This window comes from Tachypleus tridentatus, chromosome 3, assembly GCF_004210375.1.
Source record: "Tachypleus tridentatus isolate NWPU-2018 chromosome 3, ASM421037v1, whole genome shotgun sequence".
NCBI lineage: Eukaryota > Metazoa > Arthropoda > Merostomata > Xiphosura > Limulidae > Tachypleus > Tachypleus tridentatus.
In genome coordinates, this window is record NC_134827.1 from 41,066,596 (window position 1) to 41,080,503 (window position 13,908).

Genomic DNA, 13,908 nt, shown 5'->3' on the forward strand with positions numbered 1-13,908 from the left:
GTTCACAATAATTTTTTTTTTTTCACACAGCTGAGAATGAAAATTCAATCATAACTTGTTTCGTTAAGATCAAAGCTAACCACGTGCTACCTATTTGCACTACAGTAAACTCACTGATCTCAAACGAAGTGACTGCTGGCGTTTAATAGATGAGGTCGAATGAAGTAACAGACTGTTTAATGAATGTCTCTTGAAATTGTCCAAACATTTTAGTAACACAGAAACAAAGCAACTTTAACCAGTAAGTGGTCTTAAACAATAAATCACGATATATATATTTTTTTCTCATTTAAAGATTCCAGTTTACCAGCGCATAAGAAAAACATTATTATGGTTCTAAATAAATGTGTGTGATTCAATTTTAGAACACCATATGTTTTATTAACCCTAAAGCTAGCTATTTAAGTGCTCACTACGCCTAACTACTGGGTAAACATAGATAGAATAACAGAAAACGAAAATCTGACATCTAAAGCTGATTAAGAACGAAACAGCTTAGTAGTTTTACTTTAAGACTTAGTGTGTGATTTAATGATACATTAACAGACAGGTCAAAGAAATAACCACTACTGGGAAAACGTGGAGGAAGTGGCCCTCCCCTTAGACTACAATTGACCACTTTATAATGACTCAAATGGCATTTTGTCTTGGACAAGAACGTGTCTAAAACAACCAAAGGAATGTTTTCTTGGCAAAAACTGGGTTTCAATACTTGTGGTGGACACAGCACAGACTGACTATTATGTATGTTTCTGCTTAACTACAAACAGACAAACTCATCATGATAATGCTATCACAGTTTTCACGACTACGAAAAAGTTACGCATTGACTTAACTTATGTTTAATTAGCACCATTATTAATTAATGGATTCTATTTAGTTTATATTACAATATATAATATCGTGCAATGTATCTAAACAACCTGCCAGGCCATATAACAACAAAGGTTCACATATGGTAATTAACCATACGTTGGCAAGTACAAACTACAAATGCTCAAATGTAACATCCCCATTAAACAAATCAAATGTTAAAACGCGGAATAAATTAATTATCCAATAGCTTAAAAATCATATTGTGTCTTAGGCCTTTCTCACCATCAGCCAACGTTTCAATCAGTACACTCTCGGACAGCGGACCTGATCCTTTTCCGTTAAATGCTTGAACCGAAACGGCGTACTTCGTCGATCGCTGCAAGTTTGTCACGTGAGTTTCCATTTCTTTCTTGTCGTTTATTTCTACAGTTTTGTACATAGACGTTTCTGGTGACGTCACTATGGTATATCTGATGTAGTAACCTTTGATTCTGCCGTTCCAGAATTGTTCTTCTGGCGGCTAAGACAAAACATTAACAGTTTTAAAAATAAAGTGTCCTCTGAGCACACCTCAAACCATCATTCTCATTTAACTTATAACAAATACGTGTGTATAAGTTTAGAAGCCATTATTAGCGTTGATATATTACAGGAAGCTAACACTATTCTTTAAGCATTGTTTAGAAATCATTATTACATAACAACAGAAGCGAAGTAACTTTCAGAACAGCCAATGAAATCAAATCACAACAAATCAAAATGTTGGTATCGATATTCTGTTTTATGTCATTCACAATAAGTAGAATCTTCCCCGCGAATTATTCATTTTTATTATATTTACATCTTTGTTTTTCAAACCAAAATAATCCTACATAAAATCTATTTTAACATCCTGTAGAATGAATCAAGTAGTTGTCCGATTGTTGAAATCCGCCAGTTCCTCGTTGCTGTCCAATCAACAGAGCTCATCGTGTGGTCTGATTCTTACCGTCCAATCAACGGAGCTCAACGTGTGGTCTGATTCCTACCGTCCAATCAAAATGTTAGCTATAGTTACTTTTGCTCAGGCTCTTATTATTAACATATTTTTTGTTTACAGTATTGTTAAACGTGCGTATGTAGTGTGAATACGCACCTAAATTCACCAGATCCTCAATGTGGATTTACACCGCTAGAAACCGGGTTTCGATACTCGTGGTGGATAGAGCACAGGTAGCCCTTCATAGAGCTTTGTTCATAATTCAAATCAATCATTCAATCAACCATTTAACCCATTTTTAAAACAAATTCCAAAGATGTCAAAAGCTTCTCCTTTGTTCCCCCAACTTTTGTTTTTCTTTTTTGGTGAAATTTACCCACAATTCATAGTGCAATTTGGCCTTTCTGATTTAAGAGATTTTTAAGATATAATGCATTCAGGCGTTAACGAACCAATCAAAAAACGGCAGAATCTAATGATTGGATTATTTGGTTTATTTGTAGGATAGAAATGTCAGGCTTAAATATTTTGTAGTCTTGTGGTGAGTCAGTGCTATGTCTGCGGTATTATAACGCTAAAATCCCGGATTTGATCCCTTGCGGTGAAAGCAGACAGTCCATTGTGCAGTTTTGTGCTTACAACATAACAAAATAATAACAACTAACCAAAAAAATTCACGTAAGAACCTCGTTGTCTTTTGAAGTACTCATTAATTTACAAGTTATTTAATGTTTTATATTACTTCACTATAGTTTTATTTACATGCGATCAATAAATTCAATTAACCTGTTGACTGCCAAGTATTTCAGCTGCTACAATACAACTCTAATGCTTCTTCATTTTGTAACTTTTTCGTGACGCCATTTTGGATCGAAAGTGAAATAATTTGTAAGTAGGTCAAATACATGTATGGTTCTGACATCTAGCGTTGAAGTTAGATATTATTGAGAACGAATTAACTTGTCCGTAGCACTGTGTTACCGATCGGCTTGGACGAGTTATCTCGTCTACGGCACTGAACAGGTTAAGAAAACAGTAAAGAATTTCGACAAATAGTTTTATTTTACGTTTTTATATGACCAAAAGTGCTTATATGCCCAGAAGTGTTTCTTTCCTAATACAACATAAGAATAAAAAAACACGTTTTGTAAAAATAATAAAGATGAAACTTTGTAGAATGGATGGCAACTGCCTGTGGTGGAGGCACAAGTAAAGAGGACCACGTTTCGAAAGTCTTTCGTCTTCAGAAGACTTTCGAAATGTCATCCTCTACACTTGTGTTTCCACAATAGGCAGTTGCCGTCCATTCTACAAAGTTTCATCATGAATTCTCTGCCTAAACAATCTATCAAAGAATAATAAAGATAATTTTTATAATTATGTTACACAAACTAAAGTATAACTATGCCTACAATATCACAACTGTAACTACGTCTACAATATCACAACTGTAACTATGTCTACAATATCACAACTGTAACTACATCTACAATATCACAACTGTAACTATGTCTACAATATCACAACTGTAACTACATCTACAATATCACAACTGTAACTATGTCTACAATATCACAACTGTAACTACATCTACAATATCACAACTGTAACTACGTCTACAATATCACAACTGTAACTATGTCTACAATATCACAACTGTAACTACATCTGCAATATCACAACTGTAACTATGTCTACAATATCACAACTGTAACTATGTCTACAATATCACAACTATAACTACATCTACAATATCACAACTGTAACTGTGTCTACAATATCACAACTGTAACTACATCTACAATATCACAACTGTAACTATGTCTACAATATCACAACTGTAACTACGTCTACAATATCACAACTGTAACTACGTCTACAATATCACAACTGTAACTACATCTACAATATCACAACTGTAACTACATCTACAATATCACAACTGTAACTATGTCTACAATATCACAACTGTAACTATGTCTACAATATCACAACTGTAACTATGTCTACAATATCACAACTATAACTATGTCTACAATATCACAACTGTAACTACATCTACAATATCACAACTGTAACTACATCTACAATATCACAACTGTAACTATGTCTACAATATCACAACTATAACTACATCTACAATATCACAACTGTAACTATGTCTACAATATCACAACTATAACTACATCTACAATATCACAACTATAACTATATCCAAACCTATTCACCATCTGAACTGTCGTGTGCTTTGATTCATACTGTCCAATCATCGTCGTGTGGTTTGATTTATATCATCCAATCAGAACTTTACACGTAGTAATTTTTAACACAAAAATAGTTATCTTGTTGCCGGCTCTAAAGGTATGTTTAACTATTGACTTGAGAATAGAGATGACAGTTCGGTGATAACCGTACGACTAAGATGTCTTCTTAAATAAGAAGAAACTCTCCCAATAACGAAGTTAATCAAGTTGATAATAATTTAACTCACTTAATCAACTGCACGCCATAACAACTGCTGTTCATCGAGTTGATACCTTGATCTCTACTATGCTCTGTCTTATAAAAGCCAAGCTGGTATCGAGTGAAAGGTCTCGTCAGCACCGGCTATTGCGGATATAATGTGTTTAACTTATGGTCACCTATTATTATTTATTTTTTCTCACACATTTCTGATATTGGCTTAGAACACCAGGTTGCTGCACAAAAAGTTCGCTGGAAGGACTACAAAACTGTGAGGAAGAGGTCACATGGGGGACCTGACTGCATTATATTCGGGTCAGTAGCACGTGTACAGTGTCCAGAAATGTTACCAGCCGAAGAGAATCGAAAATTCTGTATTACAAGCACATATTACGAAGCAATGTGTCATGTTTTGCTTTGCAAACATAAACAGCCCTTCGCTTCGAGCAAGGTTTGGACGATTTAAATTAGAGCAGTAAATTTCGAGTTCGAACCACACAGATATTTAACAATTGCCAATATACTTTTCCCTGTTCTCCTTGCTCTGGCATACTATCCAATTTCCGGTTATTAAAAGCGGTGGATAGAGCTCCCTGTTCATAGAACTGGTGTTTCATCACTACACCAGTCTCTTGTTCCTACACTGTCTCAGAACTGCATCCACAACTAATGGACGCAAAAAACAAGCAAGCTTCAACATGTGTCTGGAGTGTCGGTATAAGATATTTTGCGGTTAAAGCTCGAGGGATTATTGAGGTAATAAAGAACTTTAGATTTTCTTTGCCCTTTTCGTGGTAGTAGTGAGGGTTGTACTTAAAGATTTATGGTTTTAGAATACTTGAAATGATTAATATGGCAGATTTGAAGATGCTTCAAGCAGTCAGGGGAAGTTAAGAGAGCTAGAAGTGACTCGAACAAAGAAATATTAGCTTCCCTTACAAAGATGTAATGTTGTAGGTGTCTGTTAGAAATCATATAAAGAGTTTCCTAACATTATGATAAGACAGATGTAATGGCGGTAAATTAAGTTAAAATATCCGATTATTTCATAAAATATTTTACTGAATCTTCGAACCAAAACACACTAAACGAGTATATTACTCAAGAAATTTGACACTACGTAAGAGTTCCATCTATCGGTATACTGTTCAAAAGTACCACTTACTTCCCACGAGACCTTAACTGAATTTGGCCCTGTTGCTGTGGTTTGCACGTTCAGTGGAGGTGCCCCTGGTGCTGAGAACAGTTATGAACAGAACGTTAGAACGACAAAAATAAAACAAAATGCCGAAAACCTTTATCTTTTGTATTTCTAATATTTAGCAATAATTTTTTTTTTAAATAATCAATTTTTTGGGTAAAATTAACTGTAAAACTAATATTCATTCAAATGTTAACAACACTTCTATAACATTTAGCTATGTAAGTATATTTACTCCAGCTCTGTTATTGAATATTTCTAAATTAAAATGTTACTCAGTGATGGGTTCAACGCACCGCTGTGGAACTCTTTTACAAAATTATCGCTTAGCAACAGCATGACACGAGTAAAAGCGACATCTAACAAAATTCCAATTTAACAATATTTATTTAAAATTCTTTAAGCTGGAATATTATATTATTTTTCGAGCGTAATCTTTTACCTGTAAAAGTAAAATCTAATCACGTGGAATTTTTTGAAGTAAAAATATTTTCAACTTAGAGATAAACCCAATCAAATTATCATTCATTAGTTATTTTATATAAAATCTGGTGCAAATATAACAGTGTTCGTGATGTTTATTTACTTTGGATTTCACATTATTTTTTATTAAAGCATCCAAAATATTTTTTTTTGTTTACACATAATATTTCACACGTTTAAAAAATTTATTTTGTATTAACTAGAATGATATATTCAGGCTTACGGTGCTAAATATCGGTTTTCAATACCCGTGGTAGGCACAGCATATATAGCCCATTGTGTAGCTGTGTAATTATCAACAACCAAAGCAATACTTTTGGTTTTTCCATGTTCTTTGTATCAAGTAATTATGTCCTTAGCATCTAGTAATTATGTTCTTAGCATCTAGCAGTTATTTCACCACCTAACTGTTTTATCTATATATAAATGTTTTTTGCAGTCCATGCATTTCATTTTACAAATATTTCATTGTTATATTTTATTGTTTATTTTTGTAATTCCGTTAGATGTCTCTGTCATCATTGTAGTGCTGTTTCCATGGAAACGTTTGTGAAAGATCCTCAGTGTAATACCAAATGTATCACTATGTAACATTTTGTCTAACGAAGGTTCCAGTAAAGGAGCTAAAGGGTGAAACAACTAGGTGCAATTGTTCTGCGCCCCTTGAATTGAGGATCTAGCCTAACTAAGAGAAAAATATTAAAATAATTAATCAAAAACTGAATTATCATGGGTAAACATGTTTGAAACTGAGTTTTCTATAACGATAGCGATTTTAATTATTTCATATTAACATATTATGTAATTTTTCATTAATACATTCTCACAGCTTGAAATGCTCAGAATATGACTAATAGGTAGTATTTATAGTTTCTTGATCGCTCAATTTGCTGACTTACAATACAGCAAACTCGGGTTCGATTCCCGTGATGTACAGAATGCAATATCCCATTGTGTGCATCATACAATGATTTATGTATCAAGTTTCCTTTTGCTAGCCCTACAGAATTATTCTAGGCTATCTAAAGCCTTAACTCGGCCCTGGTAAGTACCATGGACACTTTTATGAACGTTCTCCACTGTTGTGCTGAACCAATGACCAGGTCACATCTTATATGACAATTGTTATTTATGTGGGAAAAATATCTTAGAAATTTGATTTATCCCAACATTTTACTGCGTCAAGTAGCTTCATTTGCTTGGAATGTTTCACTTTTATTGCAAAACAATATCTAATGCTTTGTTTGTTTTTGAATTTTGCGCAAAGCTACACGAGGGCTATCTACGCTAGCCGTCCCTAATTTAGCAGTTTAAGGCTACTGAGAAAAGTAGGCTAGACATCACCACCCACTGCCAACTCTTGGGCTACTCTTTTACCAACGATAAGAGGGATTGACCAACACATTATAACGCCCCCACGGCTGAAAGGGCGAGAATGTTGGTACGGCAGGGATTCGAACTCGCGACCCTCAGATTACGACTGGAATGCCTTAACCCACTTCGATGTGTCGGGCAATAAATCTAATCCTAATAGAAATATTATTTACATAGATTAATACTTAAATGATATTATGTTCCACGTAGGAATTGTGCTGAACTAGAATTAGCGTAAAAATTGTAGTATATGTTTATTGTACTACCACGTTCATATCATATTTTAACTCATATTTTGAGCACAAGTGAGGTCAGATGTCAAGTAACACATCTATAAAAAAACTTGTGTTGTATTACGTATTCGAAATACAACTCTAAATAAATATTTATTTTATGATATCTGATGGTAACCAACATATATTATTATTTGATATATAGAAATCCCCGTACACAGTAATATAATTATAATGAACGTCTGAAATTTAATATTTTATTTTTTTCTGGTTGTTGCATATTTAACTATAAAAATGTACTTCTTCAAAGTGTTAGACGTAATAATGAACATATAAAGAATATAGAAAACTAAAAATATTTTCATTATTTCCAGTTACCTTCTTCTTCTGTTTCTGCCGTAGAGATGGTGCTGTAGTTACTCTTTCCAACAGTGTTCTCGGCAAAAACACGCACCTTGTAAATTGTGGCGGGAGTAAGTCCGTGAATGATTACAAATGTTTGAGGGGAAGGAACACTTATTTCTTGCCACGTGTCTAAACCAATAGAAAAATACAAAAATTTGACATGCGTTCTCAGTAATGTGTAAATTTACATAGAGAAAGTTATTATATTTTTTTGTGAACTACTTATCTAACTAATTATTATAAAACGTTGTTATTTTTTAAATTCACTAACCTAATATCTACACAGCTGTCTGTTTCTGTCTCTAGTTTGTTCAATATTGATTTGAAACATCTTCATCAGTTAACCTTTCAGCGGCACAGCGATACGTCTGCGGATTTAGAATGCTAGAAACCGAGTTTCGATACCTGCGGTGGGCGGAGCACAGATAGCCCACTTTGTGTATAAAACCAATCAATCTTCATTAATTATTATCGATTCGAAATAATAGGAACCGAAAAGTAGAACAGTAAAGACCAGAGGTCCAATATTACATCTGAAGGCTTATTAAAAAGGATTTCGATACCCGTGATGGACACACAAACTGACAGTCCACTGTGTAGCTTTACACTTGACAATAAAACAACAACGATCGTGGTGTAACGAGTTTGAATGTTTTATAAGTGGTCCTTTGAAGGTGTAGAAGTTATCGTTCCGGGCTGCAGTTTAAAAGATCCAAGGTTTTAACGTTGGTGTGTCACTGAATAAGTTCCGCACGTTTAGGCGTCAGGGCTTTATCACCGTGCTACTAAATCCCACTATTAGATTAGGGGTTTGAGACAGCGAATGATCCTAACTGGTCGTCGTTACATTTGAGCCCGACATGGCCAGGTGGTTAAGACCCTCCAATCACACCAAACATGCTCGTCCTTTCAGCCATGGGGGCGTTAAATGTTTCAACCAATCACACTATTCGTTAGTTAAAAACGTAACCCAAAAGTTGGTATTTGGTAGTAATGACTAGCTGCCTTTCCTCTAGTCTTACACTGCCAGCGCAGATAACCCTCGTATAGCTTTGCGGGAAATTCAAAGTAAGCAAACAAACAAATCTTTCCTTTTATCGGCAGTTTACGTAACATCTCACAACGCTTGGAAACTTAAGAATTTCTTATATGATCGTCTAACACACCTGTCTTACAAAGCGATCTTCGGACTGAGATAATTAATACTAATAGCCTCTATCCTAAAGGGACCCGGCATGGCCAAGCGTGTTAAGGCGTTCGACGCGTAATCCGAGGGTCGCGGGTTCGAATCTCCGTCGCACCAAAACATGCTCGCCCTTTCAGCCAAGGGGGCGTTATAATGTGATGGTAAATCCCACAATTCGCTTGTAAAACAGTAGCCCAAGAGTTGGCGGTGGGTTTTGATGACCAGCTGCCTTCCCTCTAGTCTCATCACAATATAACGATCCCACGACTCAAAGGGCGAGAATATTCGGAAAAGGTTATTAAAAAGCCATGACCTTGTCCATCAGACTGTTATAAAGGACAATTTAGTTTGGTTTGAATTCCGCGATAGCCGCTCCTGACTTAACAGTGAAATACTAGAAGGAAGGCAGCTAGTCATCACTACCCACCGCCAACTCTTGGGCTACTCTTTTACCAACGAATAGTGAGATTGACCGTAACATTATAATGCCCCCACGACTGAAAGGGTGAACATGTTTGGTGCGACCTGGATTCGAACCCGCGACTCTCAGATGACGAGTCGAACGCCTTAACCCACCTGGCCATGTCGGGCCTCCAGAGATGGAAATCTGCTTATCTTACCCTCTCCTACAAACTGGAGTTGTCAGTATCCTAGTTAAAGCCCCATGATCGTGCACCTCGCTAGTCATTACTATCATGTTCTTAACACATTTTACACCCGATTTTGTTCTAAACACTCAGTTACACATAAACATAGAGTCAAGTATAGAAAGAACATTCATGGTAAAGAATTTCCTCTTTTCATTTATGTAATATACATAACACAGTGGTGTGGGAGAATTATGTAATATACATAACATAGTGGTGTGGGAGAATTATGTAATATACATAACACAGTGGTGTGGGAGAATTATGTAATATACATAACACAGTGGTGTGGGAGAATTATGTAATATACATAACACAGTGGTGTGGGAGAATTATGTAATATACATAACACAGTGGTGTGGGAGAATTATGTAGTATACATAACACAGTGGTGTGGGAGAATTATGTAATATACATAACACAGTGGTGTGGGAGAATTATGTAATATACATAACACAGTGGTGTGGGAGAATTATGTAATATACATAACACAGTGGTGTGGGAGAATTATGTAATATACATAACATAGTGGTGTGGGAGAATTATGTAATATACATAACATAGTGGTGTGGGAGAACAATGTAATATACATAACACAGTGGTGTGGGAGAATTATGTAATATACATAACATAGTGGTGTGGGAGAATTATGTAATATACATAACACAGTGGTGTGGGAGAATTATGTAATATACATAACATAGTGGTGTGGGAGAATTATGTAATATACATAACATAGTGGTGTGGGAGAATTATGTAATATACATAACATAGTGGTGTGGGAGAATTATGTAATATACATAACATAGTGGTGTGGGAGAATTATGTAATATACATAACACAGAGATGTGGGAGAATTACGTAATATACATAACACAGTGGTGTGGGAGAATTATGTAATATACATAACACAGTGGTGTGGGAGAATTATGTAATATACATAACATAGTGGTGTGGGAGAATTATGTAATATACATAACATAGTGGTGTGGGAGAATTATGTAATATACATAACATAGTGGTGTGGGAGAATTATGTAATATACATAACACAGTGGTGTGGGAGAATTATGTAATATACATAACACAGAGATGTGGGAGAATTACGTAATATACATAACATAGTGGTGTAGGAGAATTATGTAATATACATAACACAGTGGTGTGGAGAACAATGTAATATACATAACACAGTGGTGTGGGAGAATTATGTAATATACATAACACAGAGGTGTGGGAGAATCATGTAATATACACAACATAGTGGTGTGGGAGAATTATGTAATACACACATAACATAGTGGTGTGGGAGAATTATGTAATATACATAACATAGTGGTGTGGGAGAATTATGTAATATACATAACACAGAGATGTGGGAGAATTATGTAATATACATAACATAGTGGTGTGGGAGAATTATGTAATATACATAACACAGTGGTGTGGAGAACAATGTAATATACATAACATAGTGGTGTGGGAGAATTATGTAATATACATAACACAGCGGTGTGGAGAACAATGTAATATACATAACACAGTGGTGTGGGAGAATTATGTAATATACATAACACAGAGGTGTGGAAGAATTATGTAATATACATAACACAGTGGTGTGGGAGAATTATGTAATATACATAACACAGTGGTGTGGGAGAATTATGTAATATAAATAACACAGTGGTGTGGGAGAACAATGTAATATACATAACACAGTAGTATGGGAGAATTATGTAATATACATAACACAGTAGTGTGGGAGAATTATGTAATATACATAACACAGTGGTGTGGGAGAATTATGTAATATACATAACACAGTGGTGTGGGAGAATTATGTAATATACATAACACAGTGGTGTGGGAGAATTATGTAATATACATAACATAGTGGTGTGGGAGAATTATGTAGTATACATAACACAGTGGTGTGGGAGAACAATGTAATATACATAACACAGTGGTGTGGGAGAACAATGTAATATACATAACACAGTGGTGTGGGAGAATATGTAATATACACAACACACAGAGGTGTGGGAGAACTATGTAATATACACAACATAGTGGTGTGGGAGAATTATGTAATATACATAACATAGTGGTGTGGGAGAATTATGTAATATACATAACACAGTGGTGTGGGAGAACAATGTAATATACATAACACAGTGGTGTGGGAGAATTATGTAATATACATAACACAGAGGTGTGGGAGAATTATGTAATATACATAACACAGTGGTGTGGGAGAATTATGTAATATACATAACATAGTGGTGTGGGAGAATTATGTAATATACATAACACAGTGGTGTGGGAGAATTATGTAATATACATAACACAGTGGTGTGGGAGAATTATGCAATATACATAACACAGTGGTGTAGGAGAATTATGTAATATACATAACACAGTGGTGTGGGAGAATTATGTAATATACATAACACAGTGGTGTGGGAGAATTATGTAATATACATAACACAGAGGTGTGGGAGAATTATGTATTTTCTTTTTTTACAGCTTTTGGGTTTACATTGATATCAGCTCATTCATTTATTCACAGTTATCCAGTTTTTTAAAAGTATAAAAAAGTTTTCTGAATGGGTATTGATGTCACAGATGAACAACAGGTGTCTCTTTAAATAAAGTCAACAGAGCTCACCTTACCATCACACAGGATTGGATGTGGCCTTTCACAAAAGATTTCCCATTCAACTCACCTGAAACGTCGGAAGCGTATTCAACACTGTAATGTGTGATGGCGCTGTGACCATCAAAGGGTTTCCTCCAGGTTACAGTCAAACTTCTTCCAGTGCTATTTTCAATTCGTACACCAGAGGGCGCAGACGGCGTCTCTGTAAAGACACTGTTCTATCCGTAAAGCTTGTCAAAGTTGAAAACTGCATGAAAAAGGCAAAAATCTAATATTCTTCATCTGAATAATAGCATGTATGAATAATTGGCTGTAATAACCACTTTGGTTAACTAATAATCCATATTCTCAACCAGAACCGGGAGATTTTATAGTCCAAAAATTGTTTCAGTAACACAAATAACTGGTTAATTTTAAATTAGTTACCTGTGTTTCTTCTCGTAAGACAGTGAAATCGACTGAATATTAGTTGGAAGAATGAATGAACAAGAGTTCCCTCCTCTTTCGATTTTTTATTTAAAGGTTTTATATATAAGATTGGTATGTTCTTCCTTTCGCTTACATGTCTGATATGGTTATTTTAAAGATTGGTTTAAAGAGATTTTTTAAAGCAATTCTAGGACTGAACTGGAACTCAAAAAGAGCTTGAAGCAAAATTAATAGAATAGAAACTATCTTGGATTTGATATATCAAGTTGCATGCATACAGTGATTAGATGTTTCCCAAAAAAATGAATTCTACGTCCTTCAAGCGAAATGAAATGATGCAGGTCCAATCATATTAATGAAGACATAACGTTCTAAGCAAGCCGTTTTTACAGACTTCAAACGTTACTTATAAAATACTCTGTAATTCAAGAAATAGCAAGTGGTAGTCAAGACAGTATGTATGTGATTCAAAATTACCTTGCCTGCAGAAGTTTTTAATTTCATTCAGAGAATTGTCCTGAGGCAAAAAAAAAACAACTGGTGGTCGACAGATGGAGCCACAAACAAAGTAGAGAGATACCGTTTTTACTTTTGTTTTCCCCATCGCACTAAATATGCTCGCCCTTTCAGCCGTAAGGGTGTTATAATGTGACGGTCAATCCCGCTATTCGTTGGTAAAAAAGCAGCCCAAGAGTTGACGGTGGGTGGTGATGACTAGCTGCCTTCCCTCTAGTCTTACACTGCAAAATTAGGGACGGCTAGCGCAGATAGCCTTCGAGTAGCTTTGGACGAAATTCAAAAACAAACAAATAAACATGCTTTTGTTTTTGTTTATTTTCGCCCAGTGCTACACGAGAGCTATCTGCGCTAGCCGTCCCTAATTTAGAAGTGTAAGGCTAGAGGAAAGGCGGCTAGTTATCACAACCCATGACTAGGTGCGAAAAAAGTAGTAAGATGATGTAACGTATGTTTTAATTCGTTTTATTTCTTTAGGTTAATCTGAATTCTGCGAACATAAATGGTAATCATTATTC

General features: G+C 35.2%; 1 protein-coding gene across 1 annotated transcript in view; it reads right to left on the reverse strand.

Moving 5' to 3' along the window:
* Positions 1-13,908, reverse strand: part of LOC143246744 (cell adhesion molecule Dscam1-like) — a 38,282-nt gene that overhangs the window by 14,044 nt on the left and 10,330 nt on the right. Inside the window, exons 4-7 of the mRNA XM_076493836.1 lie at positions 12,513-12,647; positions 7,928-8,083; positions 5,424-5,494; positions 1,099-1,336 (exon numbers count right to left, since the gene is read on the reverse strand). Of these exons, the coding sequence (XP_076349951.1) occupies positions 1,099-1,336; positions 5,424-5,494; positions 7,928-8,083; positions 12,513-12,647 (600 nt within the window). The remainder of the gene's footprint in view (positions 1-1,098; positions 1,337-5,423; positions 5,495-7,927; positions 8,084-12,512; positions 12,648-13,908) is intronic.